Source organism: Tachypleus tridentatus, chromosome 6 (assembly GCF_004210375.1).
Source record: "Tachypleus tridentatus isolate NWPU-2018 chromosome 6, ASM421037v1, whole genome shotgun sequence".
In the NCBI taxonomy this organism is placed as follows: Eukaryota; Metazoa; Arthropoda; class Merostomata; order Xiphosura; family Limulidae; genus Tachypleus; species Tachypleus tridentatus.
In genome coordinates this window covers 48,592,403-48,604,753 of record NC_134830.1, presented here as the reverse complement: position 1 = coordinate 48,604,753, position 12,351 = coordinate 48,592,403, and the positions used below count along the sequence as shown (strand labels likewise).

Genomic DNA, 12,351 nt, shown 5'->3' with positions numbered 1-12,351 from the left:
GCTGTTCGATTTAGTTTATAATCTATTTGGAATAGGAATTTCTCACTATAATCCCAATACTTTATGGTATATCCCAGCTATAAATGGATTCACCTACCCTTTGAATTTTCACTCTGATATAAATTATAGTATCTGCAAACAATTTATGATAACTTCAAACTATGTAATATAGTACAGTTGTGCTCTCAACTATGTAATAAAATTTTTATTTTTATTATCAGTAGGATTTTAATAGAATCACATTTTATTGTCATTCCCAATATGGTAACAGAAGAACGTACATTTTATCTTTGTTCTAAATTAGGTAATAGAATATACTTTTCGAGATTATGTTCACTCCTGGTATGGTTACATCTCTATGGATGAAGATTTTCTTGGTCATCTAAGAGAACTGGTTCACAGAGTGATCATCAACTTCTCTGCCAGGTTAACTTTCCTTTGTTTCAGACTTGTATAAAGTAAATGTAATTATTTTATAATAACATTTCAGTTAGTATTTTAACACGTACTTGTTTAGAACATTGTTTAGTTGTAATAATTTTCTCACCTAGTAAATTTCTCAGAGATTGTTGTTTTTGCAGTTTTGCTCTTTTACCATCACAGATAGTGTACATAGTTTTGTGATAGTTTATCATTTTGTAGGTGACATTTGTTTTGATATTAAAACAAACTTTTTGAATATTATAACAAACAATCCTAATATTACTGTTTCTTTATTAAACTTTTTAAGTTAGAGTGTGTGTGTGTAACCTTATTTACTAGATTACAAGTGGAAATGCTGTTAAAACAAGTCAGTCAAGCATATCATGTCTTGATGTATTGTTTTTAAAGGGAATGGCATAATTAGACTGTTTTACTGGTCATTTTGTCTAATTATTGGAAGCTATCTGATGCAGTAGGTCACCACTTGTCCTGTGTATAATGAAACTTTATTGTCTCTGTAGCAATTACTAGGTTGTGTGTACATTGATAAGGAGTACAGATTCCATTGTGGCATGTAAACTCTCTGTTTATTTACAGTGTTTACACAGTTGTTAATAAAGTCAGGGTGATCTCCTTTCCACTTTCTTTCTTTCATTTCCACATGAATGGTTTAGTTTGCTGGATAAATAACAGAAATTGGTGAAGTGTAATGATAAGTGTAACATGTTCATTTTGTTCATGCCAACCTAAAATCCAGGCAGGCTTAGTAATCCTTCATGTTTTCAAGAAATGTCACAGTACTAACCACAGCATCTTTAGGCAATGTTGCAAAATCCCCAGGAATTGACCACAGCCCCTTTTGACAGTGTCACAAGGTGCCCTAAAATACTTCAGCTAGGCCTGTGAGGTAAACCAGAGTAGGTTCTTCAGTTTGTACATGTCAAGTTGTAGTTGCACAGGGCATGTGGTAATGCAGAGCATATTACTACTTTGTATGTGTCAAGTCATAGTCATTTAAGACACATTATACGGCAAAGCATATTCATTATTTATGTGTCAAACCATTATTAAAAAATAGCCAGTGGTACAACATAGTGCTGTATTGGGCCAGAAGTTGTGTGGTTCTTTGTGTTGATTGTGATCAGTATTGGTATTTTCAGGAATAGTTCAACATTGTGGGATGTTCACAATTCTTAATTAAACAAGCAGATGATATTTTTGATGGGATATTACAATAATCTTCACTGGTTCTTCAGGTAGTCATCTTTATACCTGAAGTACTAAAGTTTATCAATGTGATTCTTCAATCTCCTTTTGAAATTCTAAGATGTCTGGAGACATCTTGTACTCTGAGTGATGGATTTTCTGTCATAACCTTTAATTCTGACCAATCTTTAAAGTTGATAACCTTTAATCCTGACCAGTTCTTCAGGACTCTTTGGGTTGGTGACCTTTAATCCTGAACAATCCTGAAAATTGATAACCTTTCATCCTGACCAGTTTGGAAAGTTGATAATCTTTAATCCTGAACAATCCTAAAGGTTGATGACCTTTCTTCCTGACCAGCTCAGAAAGTTGATAATCTTTAATCCTGACCAGTTTGGAAAGTTGATAATCTTTAATCCTGAATGCTGATCTTTACTGAAGAGTCCTGAAGGTTGTGAACAGTGGATTTAATGTCAGATGAATTATTTCATTTCCTTATGCATTTCATGATTTTTATGGACTGTGTAGTAGCTAATTGTGGGCACTGCTGATGATATTTTGCAGTCATATTTTCAGTGGTCATCAATTTCTATGGAGCAGTTGCTAAATAAGGTTTCTGAATGAAAAGATTTGTTTATCTCCTGTATGCTTGCATATGCTACATCCAGTAACCAGTTGTTATATTGATGTTCAGAAGCTTCTATCTTTATGACATCTTGTCTGCTACTAGTCAGTTGGTGGCAACTGCTGACTTATAAACCAATTGTAGCAGCAACTGGATTTCAGATATAAATCTGTGGAGCATGACCTGACCTGTTCATAATTAAAGGTGTACTCTTTCAGTGTTTTCTGGTAATACTGAATAATCCTAAATCTTCTATTACAGTTTTTATCTGTTTTCTTTTATGTGATAACATACGTTAAATTGTATCTGTCTGTGAGGTATTTAATATCATGAATTTGTGTATGGTAAAATTTCTTTTCCTCTTAACTGGATTTCAGGTCCAAGGAGGTAGAGTGGGTTCCATACCTCACCACTCGTCTAGTCGATGACTTTGCATCCCACCTGAGGCTTTTTCGAAAATCTCAAGCCAAACTTAAAGTTAAGAAGGAAGAAGGTAAAGTGACATATTTCAAAAAATCTGTTATGTTCATTATTAAACTACATTTAATACATGTACACATCTTAAGTGATTGAGAGTTTACACAAAAGAAGTTTATTGAAAGTATTTTTATTTGAAAATATTAAACTACATTTAACACATGTACATATCTTAAGTGATTGAGAGTTTACACAAAAGAAGTTTATTGAAAGTATTTGAACATTTAGGGAAGTTTTAATTTCTTCTGTAGGTATTTCTTGTTACTTTTTATTTATAGTTATTACAGTATTACAGACCCAGTAATAAGCTGTGACCTTGTGCAAGTTATTTCTTGTAGTATTTTTCAGTTACATTTTACATATAGTTCTTACAATGTTACAGACCCAGGAAGCAGTCTGGACCTTTTGTCAATATTTTTTGACAAGGAATTTGCAATGGAGCAACATCTTTGTAGAGACCTAGTCTGTACGTCTAGAACCCATGAAATAGGTAGGTAATGCATAAACCCAGAATCTTTTCCCATCCCATGGAACAGGTATGCAGTGTATAAACCCAGAATCTTTCCACAACTCATGAAACAAGTTAAGTGTGTAGACCCATAATTTTTATAAATTGCATTATGTTTGTCTAATTTTTTTTCCAGTTAGAGCATCAGCAACAACTGTTGTAGTACTTATTTCTATTTATTAAACTGAAGGACTATGTTTCAAATTATAAATTGATTTAATTGTATAGTATTTAAAATCCAATCTTATTGGGTGAAGAAAATTGTATTGTTGTATAGTTTTTTCATTGTGAACTCTAATGTAATGATACACAAAAAAAAAACTATTAATCAAAGTATTATAATATGCTAAACAAAATCATTTTTGATCACTGTTTATAAGATCTAATTGTGAAGAAATGTAATAGAATGCATACATTTTATAAATGTACGAGAAACAAATTATTACTGAAATATAACCAACAGTGTTAATGGTTGTGTGTGTATCCATGTTCTATGATGGCTCTTAGGTAAGAGTGATGATTTATAATTCTTGATGACAAGAAACCCACTTGAAATAAAAATGTTTCTAAGAATGGCTGGTATGGGTATTAGCAAACCTGAAGATGACCTAGGAAGGTTGAAACGTTTTTTCCTTCTTTATTAGTAAAAGTGCTAATACCCATACCAGTTGTTCTGACATACAGAATTTATAATGCTAAAAGTTTTGCATTATGTATTTTTGTGCTCAGTAAGAAACAGAACTGTGTGTGTACATTTATATATAAGCAAACAAAGTATTAAAATAAGTTGTTTTAAAATGATAATTATATTTTTGTTTATATCAGAACATGTAGGATATCAGCTTTGTAAATTCAAGTGTTTTACCAGACATTGTCTATGATGTTTCTCTCTTTGAGAAAAATGTGATATTGTTTTCTTTCTTTGTCCCATTTAGATATATTTCACAATTGTTTAATGTCACTAACTTTTATACTTCCACAGTAGTTTGATTTCTGTGCTGATTTTATCAGCTGTTCTGCTGAAACTGAAATTTAATGTACTTATACACACCAGACAGAGAGAGAAACTGTTCAAATCATTCCCAGCTGGTTCCATCTCTAAAACACAATTGTTAGCTGCTTTGCTTGCAAGTCCAAGTAACCAGTGGTATTTGTTGATGTTCACATTTAACACACCCATGTTTGAGTGGATGTTGACTTGTGCTGGCGTTCTTGCATAACACACCCGTGTTTCAGTGGATGTTGACTTGTGCCGGCGTTCTCGCATAACACACCCGTGTTTCAGTGGATGTGACCTGGCATGGCCAGGCGGGTTAAGGCATTCAACTCGTAATCTTAGGGTTGCAGCTTCAAATCCCTGTTGCACCAAACATGCTCACCCTTTCAGCTATGGGGGCATTATAATGTAACGGTCAAACCCACTATTCGTTATTAAGAGTAGCCAAGTGCCTGATGATGACTAACTGCCTTCACCCTAATCTTACACCGTTAAATTAGGGATGGCTAACGCAGATAGCCCTTGTGTAACTTTGCGCAAAATTAAAGAACAAACAAATATCAGTGGATGTTGACTTGTATGGGTGTTCTCACATTACACACCCATGTTTCAGTGGATGTTGATGTGTACTAGTGTTCTTATTTAACACACCCATGTTAACAGTGGATGTTAACTTGTACTGGCATCCTTATTTAACATACATTTGTTTCAGTGGATGTTGACTTATACTGGTGTTTTCATTTAACAAACCCGTGTTTCAGTGGATGTTGATTTCTGTTGATGTTTGTATTAAACATGTCATGTTTGTGCAGTTAAGCGGTATTAATCTTAAAAACTGGGTTTATTAAGGTAAAAGGAATCTCGGATAATGCTAAAAAATTAATTGTGGTGTTAGTGAGACTAAGAAATATATATTTAAAAAACTTTTCCCAGTTTAATAAAGCAATTTTATATTCTTAAACATCTTTGAAAGAAATGTATGAAAATTCTTTATTTTGTTTTTCAATTAATATTTAGTTTCCTAGATTCACTGCTAGTTGATGTGTTATAAATCTTTTTTCATATTTCTATAATTTCAGTAATATTATTGAATTGCTTTTAGCCCTGACATGAAACACACTGTAACTTGGAAACTTTTATGATTAGTATTTGGTCAAAGCTTATTTATTTCAATAAGTTTAGAAACAGTTTTTTAAACCAATAGATGTCTTACAAATGTTGCCAGGTTCGAGTAAATGTTTGGAAACAAACTACTAAAATGTGTAGCTGTAATGGTAACAAATGATACAAAACTGTTCATCTCTGTTGGTAACAAATCTTACTGTAATGGATGTAGTGTGTATGTTGGTATCAATGTATACAAAACTCCTGTGCCATCTATTGAATAGCAGCATAAACAAAAAAACAATAAATTTCTCACTTTGGGTTTTCAAGATTCAGACAATTAGTAAAATAACTATGTGCAACAACTATTTCTTTATCACAGAACACAATGTTAAATAAAGGAATTCTCCTCACATCAAGAACATGACTTTCACTAGAACTGTACATGAGGATTTGGTTATATCTTTATTGTTGTACTTTTTAAATGTAGTACTGAGAGACTGGAGTTCTTAAAATTGTTTTACAGTAAACTTTCACCCTTTAACACGAAAACATTACAGTTTATATTGATGAAACAGATGAAAATTTTGAGCTCGGTACATTGAATCATTTTGATGCAATAAGTTGGATATGACAAAAGAGAACAAACTGGACACTTTTCCCATGCAGTGCTTACTATAGGAAACAACTGTCTTTTTCAAAATATTTTCAGTGAGGTGTGAATACTATGATTAATAATTCATGATGTGTAAAAAACACGTAGGTCCAAGAAGTCTTGATAAAACTGAAATGGAAACCCTTATAACCTGAGTATTTTTGAAAGGTGGACTTTTCTTAATAATTAATAGCACAAACAGCTGCCCCTAGGGAACATTTTTGCTAATGCTAATAAAAAATTTAGCTCTAACAGTAATAGTTGCTAAGGAAATATTTAATCCTGAGTTTTCAAACTACACGTGTAATCCAATATTCCAAATACTTTTCTTAAAAAAAAATGCTTCTGAAAAATAGTTCAATGAAACTTTCCTTTTACTACAACTGCAACAACTCATCATATTAAGAGATGCATTGATTGTTTTATAAATGCAGCATAGCCAGCTGGTAGTTTGGCACAACTTTAAGCCATTCCTTGAATTTTTAATATTAAAACTGTATTATGTGTAGGGAAGGTGTAAAATTTGAATTTATATTTTTTCAACATATTACATTAAATAGTTAATCCATTATATATGTGTGTGGGTATGTTATTACACATGTTCATTGGTTTGCATCAGTTGTATAATATGAATTACTTTGTGTTATTAATTCTTTTTGTTTTGTGTTTTCAAGAATACCTCCAAGATTTGAGTGAAATTCTCGTGTATCTTTTACTGCCACCGGAAGATTTTCAAAATAGAATCCTCAGGTTTTTTGTGAGGGTAGGTTGGAGTTCTATGCTTAGGTCAGGTTGTTATTGTTCGTATAGATTACTTTTACATAGCGTACTACATATAATGAGATGAGACTGTTAATATCCATAGGTGAAATCATAAAATACTTGTTTTTAAAGACCACTTAACCCTAAATCTATATAATCAAACTGTAATATACTTATTTGTAAAGACCACTTGACCCTAAACCTATATACAGTGGAACCCCTCTAAAGCAGCCACCTTTGGGACTGAGACAAACTGGTCTGATTAGAGGGATTCCACTGTACATAATTAGGGATTATGTAAACAAAAAAGGGACTGTGATTGAATGACCGCTTTCAAGGGGTGGCTGCTTAGAGGGGTTCCATTGTAATTAGACTGTAGTATACCTGTTTGTAAAGGTCACTTAACCCTAAACCTATATAATTAGTGTAGTATACCTGTTTGTAAAGAACACTTAACCAAAAATTTATGTAATCAGAGACCATACTGTACCTGTTTGTAAAGACCACTTAATCCTAAAAATATGTAATCAGACTGTAGTATACCTGTGAGTAGAGAACACTTGATGGTAAACGTATATAATAAGATGATATAGTGTACCTATTTGTAAGGACTACTTAACCTTAAACCTATGTAATCAGTTTTTAGTTATATCCTGTTCTGTTTCAGGAACTTCTTGTTCACACTATTATCTTACCCATAGTGGACCTATTTTCTGACCCTGACTATATCAATCAATCTGTTGTGTGGCTGGTAAGCTTTTAGTTACTACTTTATTACAAATACTTGTGCAAATAATTTAATGAGAACAAAGGACCTATTGGTCAGTTTAGACACTAACTGTAGAGATTAGCTCTTTTAAGTCATTGATAAATAGCATATTTTCCAGGTGAGTATCCTTTGAAGTAAATTTGTTGATATTGATGAAATTTGTTACTTAATTTGCCTTTATAAAATTTTACATAAATATGACCTAATATTCATTATGATATTTGACTGTCTTTTTTACAGCATTATAAATGCTGTTTTACAGTAATGGTTTAATATTTGAGTGTTCAGGTAAACTCAGCCACATGGTATTAAATAAAATTACCTTAGTGATAATACCCTAAAACAAATAATTTGAAATTTTGTTTATTTTGTTTTAAAACTGATGTATGTTGTGTTCAGAGTGAAATGATAACAATTTGTTAGCTGTTATTGTGGTGATCAATATTCCTTCTAATCCGAAGTGTACACTTGCCATCTGAAAAACACTTTACTGGTGAGACATTAACCTCTATGGTATTATAATACTACAGTGTAGAACACTGTTGACCTTGTAATACTGTAGTGTAAAACACTGTTTACCTTGTAATACTGTAGTGTAAAACACTGTTTACCTTGTGATGCTGTAGTGTAAAACACTGTTTACCTTGTGATGCTGTAGTGTAAAACACTGTTTACCTTGTGATGCTGTAGCGTAAAGCACTGTTTACCTTGTGATGCTGTAGCGTAAAGCACTGTTGACCTTGTGATGCTGTAGCGTAAAGCACTGTTGACCTTGTGATGCTGTAGCGTAAAGCACTGTTGACCTTGTGATGCTGTGGCGGAAACGCTTGACATTATACTATTGTAATACTGCAGTGTAAGGACACACTCATGAGCAGTGAGGACTTCCTGGTAGTGTTGAGGTCAACTAGTAATACAGAAGAACTTCTGGCTGTTAAGGAGATTGTGACTCATGAAATAGCAGTTCAGAGGTCGAAGGACACAGGAGAAGACGACTGTAAGTTCTTTAGGTAATAGGTTTTAATGAAAGATCTAAAAACTTGTGTAATTAGAGGAAGCATGTAAAAACTTCTGGTAACTGTTCTGGTTAGGCTGATTTCTTATCTGAAAGTATATTTGCTTTATAGTTTTAAAATAACATTAATATAGCAGTCTAGCTGAAAAACGTTTATAATGAAAGAGTAAAACAACTGGAAACATAATGTCATTAATTCTGAGAAATGTGTTGTTGTAGTTTCATATCTAGGAACTGATGTTTGCACTTAGTTCAGTTATCTATTAGTTAGTGGGTACAAAATATTAAAAATTAGTGTGTTTTAAAAAAAAATATGTAGTGGGTATGGAACAAGTAGTGGGTTTGATAGGATTTCAGGTGATTATCTTTTGTCACCTGATTCGATTTGGATAGTGGATATGGTTTAATGTATCACCTCATGATCAACCACATAATAATTAGCTACTTTTATATGTTCTCTCTTAAATTTTAATAAGGATGAACAGTTGCTATTCAATGAACAATCCTTGGAGGCCTATTATGGGAATGTGATGCATGGTGTTCTAAGGAGGTGATTTATATCCTACTCTTTCCTGCCCCTACCCACTTACATTCATATTTATATTTTGTTACTACTGTGAGCTGCAGTGTAAAGAGTGATTTAAGTATGATACCCATTTAGAATACATAATGACTTGTTTGCATTGTGACTACTAGCATTTACCCTCCTTAATACATGATAGACTTAGCAGTAAATGGTTAAAGCTGGTAGAACACGTATTATTACAGCAGCTAGGTGGGGGACCATTACAGCTGCTAGACTAGGTAGGGTAAGGTTACTACATATTAAGCTCTTAAAGTAGGTAAAATAATTTTCTACATTTGGATATTTGATCCTTTTGAAAACAGTTTTTGCGTGTATTTCTCTACAGCTGCAGAAATCAAACAACAGTTGAGTAGCTTATTTTACGTCCAGAAGGTTGTGGACATTCGCTTGAAACGGCTTCGAGAGGGTGGCATTGATACAGATTCTACAGGTTTGCCATCAGTAAGTAAAGTCTTTTTCTTATTAAGAAACTACTGTGACAAAAACAATGTTTAAATACCAGCCTAAGCTCAATAAGAGACAAAATAAATTGTATATGAAATGTTTAAGCAACTAGACTAAGGAGTTTGTAAGATAGCTTAAAAACAGATTGACACTTCAAGCAATAGATTTAAAAGCAAACGTTATCAGGTAGAAATTAGGAATAATTTTGTTTTTCCTTATAGTTAATAGAGGAAAATGAAGGAATTTTTCTTCATGAAGAATTAATGTTAAAGATAAGTGATTCTATAATCCAGCTAAATCACGTAGAGGTGACCGGTATTCGTAGCACGGTCACATGGAGACACTTGTTATTTTGTAATTATTGATATTTAACCTGAGGTTTTAAAAAATTAACAGTGAAACAAACAAACAATTTCTGATGACTGTATGAAAACTTTACTGGTGGAATGTTTTTTTTTTTGTCATCCTGTATTTATGAATATTGTGCACATAATGAAAACATACCTATTTCTTCTAGCACAAAAATAGAGCATGTGCAATGGTGCACACAGTGATACTTGTGTGTATACTGGCCATACATGCATTGGGTATGTCTTGACATGTGGAACATGCAAATGCATATAGTCTGAATCTAATTCTGATATTGGTTGGTATTGGATGAATTGGCACTTATCCACATTAACAATTTGATCTATCACTTAGATCCCAGGGTCACTTGTGACTTAGTCTACCAACACTTCTTAGCCAAACACTGTAATAGAGCTTGAAATACTAATATCTTATACCCAGAATTTGTCATTGTTATTTGTTAAATGTAAGTGACACTTGAAGAATATTTACTTATTTGTCATCAGCACAATAACGATTACAGAATTCAAAGTTAACATTTAGTGTTGGTGTGTTCATAAGTAAGTAATACTCTTTTCTTACTTTAATGATAATTTTCTTAATAGTGCTTAGAATGTAAAATAAATGTAATTTTATTTAAATTTGTTACTGTTGTAATTTTATTATAGAAATGGTTTTGTACTGTACTTGCTGAATATATGAATTTAGGGCTAATCTAAATATTACTAGCTGAACCTTCTGAGATACTGGGATTACTGACTGAACAGGTGTGGACTGGTCAAACAAGACAAATCCTAGTGGGCCACCTTATTGAAATATTTAGGAGTCCACATGTTTGTTATAGATATACAACTAACTTTTTTCTGATAAAAGTTTAGGATCTGGTCCATCTCTGACACTGAAGGTATCCAAATGATGCTTTCTAATCTTTATAAATAAGAAAGTATATTTAATTATCTAGAGTCATTACCAATATTGAGTTGATCTTTATTTTTGATATAAATAGCTCTGACTAAAAGATAATTTAAACTCATCACTTATCCAGTGTTTCAACATATCCCATATCCAAAGTTTTAATGCCCAGAATATCATCAAGTTTCATCACATCCTACACAAGTTGTTTCATCATGTTCCATGCCCATCATTTCAGTGTTCTTCATTCACTAAATTTCAAATAGTTTGTTCAATTGATGATGCAGCTATCTCAGTAGAAATGAAATGGACTTGTCTTTCAAGGCTGTTTGAGTAGCCTAGTAAGTAAGGCATCTTTTAAGACTTGTAGTCTATTAAGTAAGGTCATTTATTCTCAATTATTTTCAGAAAATATTTCTTTATTGCTTAAATAACAGAGTGATCTTGAAAAGTAGAATTTGCTTCATGAAAGAATTAAATCTTGAAGACTGTTACTTGCACAGACACTCTTTTTTTACACAATCAACATAAAATTATTAGGACATCTAACAGTTAGCTAAATGGAAGTAAGTTGGTGTTCTTACACTTCACCAATTAACATGAAGTAAGTTCTGTTTTATGGAAGGAAAATATAAATTTTTAATTTTCAAAATAGATTGTTATCGTAAGGAGGTTTTCAGTAACTTGTTTTGTTTATTTCAGTGAAACTTTAAATTATTGGTACCTCAAATAATTGTTATTAAACAACTTAGGACTATAAACATGTTGGACCACTTATTATCAGACCAAAGATATCATTATTATAGAATGAAATGAGAAATCTGTTTAGAATTTATTTCCATATCAAAACAAGATTAATTTTTAAGAGATAAAAATTGCTGTCTTAGAAGTGATTGTTGTTATCCTATGTCTTTGTGTCAACTTACCTAAAAAAAATGCAGCACATTGTTTTAGAAGTGAATGTTATTATCCTATGTGTGTGTGTCAGCTTACCTAAAAAAAACATAGCACATTGTTTTAGAAGTGAATGTTATTATCCTAAGTGTGTGTGTCAGCTTACCTAAAAAAAACATAGCACATTGTTTTAGAAGTGAATGTTATTATCCTATATCTTTGTGTCAGCTTACATAAAAAGAACACAGTATGTTGTCTTAGAAGTGAACATTATCAGCAGTATGGTTTGTGTCAGCTTACCCAAAAGAGCACAGTAACGTTTAGAGCATACAAAACTCAACATTTATTGTACTGTATATTCTAAGCCAAAGTAAATAATGACACTATTTATTAAAGACTTACCTCAAATAATCTTAATTTTTGTTAACATGTTTAAACTGAAGGTAGTTTTCTGCATGAAACTAACCTTCAATTAGAAGTATGGACCTTCATTGATTTGTTAACAGTTAATTGTCTTTTAAGTAACATAAATCAAGTTGTTTTAACCTGAAATGGTTTTTGCTTTTTTTTACTTTAAATATTGTAACTTTCATTAGTTAATATATTTGTTTACACTTCTCTATTTG

General features: G+C 32.1%; 1 protein-coding gene across 6 annotated transcripts in view; it reads left to right on the top strand.

Moving 5' to 3' along the window:
• LOC143252433 (sorting nexin-13-like) overlaps nucleotides 1-12,351 on the top strand; it is a 70,720-nt gene that overhangs the window by 16,313 nt on the left and 42,056 nt on the right. For 4 of the 6 annotated variants that reach the window (XM_076504522.1, XM_076504524.1, XM_076504523.1 and 1 more), the window contains exons 5-11: nucleotides 305-426; nucleotides 2,632-2,747; nucleotides 3,114-3,221; nucleotides 6,670-6,758; nucleotides 7,404-7,508; nucleotides 8,382-8,523; nucleotides 9,453-9,568. In XM_076504522.1, the coding sequence (XP_076360637.1) occupies nucleotides 359-426; nucleotides 2,632-2,747; nucleotides 3,114-3,221; nucleotides 6,670-6,758; nucleotides 7,404-7,508; nucleotides 8,382-8,523; nucleotides 9,453-9,568 (744 nt within the window). In that variant the 5' untranslated portion in view covers nucleotides 305-358. The remainder of the gene's footprint in view (nucleotides 1-304; nucleotides 427-2,631; nucleotides 2,748-3,113; nucleotides 3,222-6,669; nucleotides 6,759-7,403; nucleotides 7,509-8,381; nucleotides 8,524-9,452; nucleotides 9,569-12,351) is intronic. The other 2 variants (XM_076504526.1, XM_076504525.1) reach the window with 2 other exon arrangements.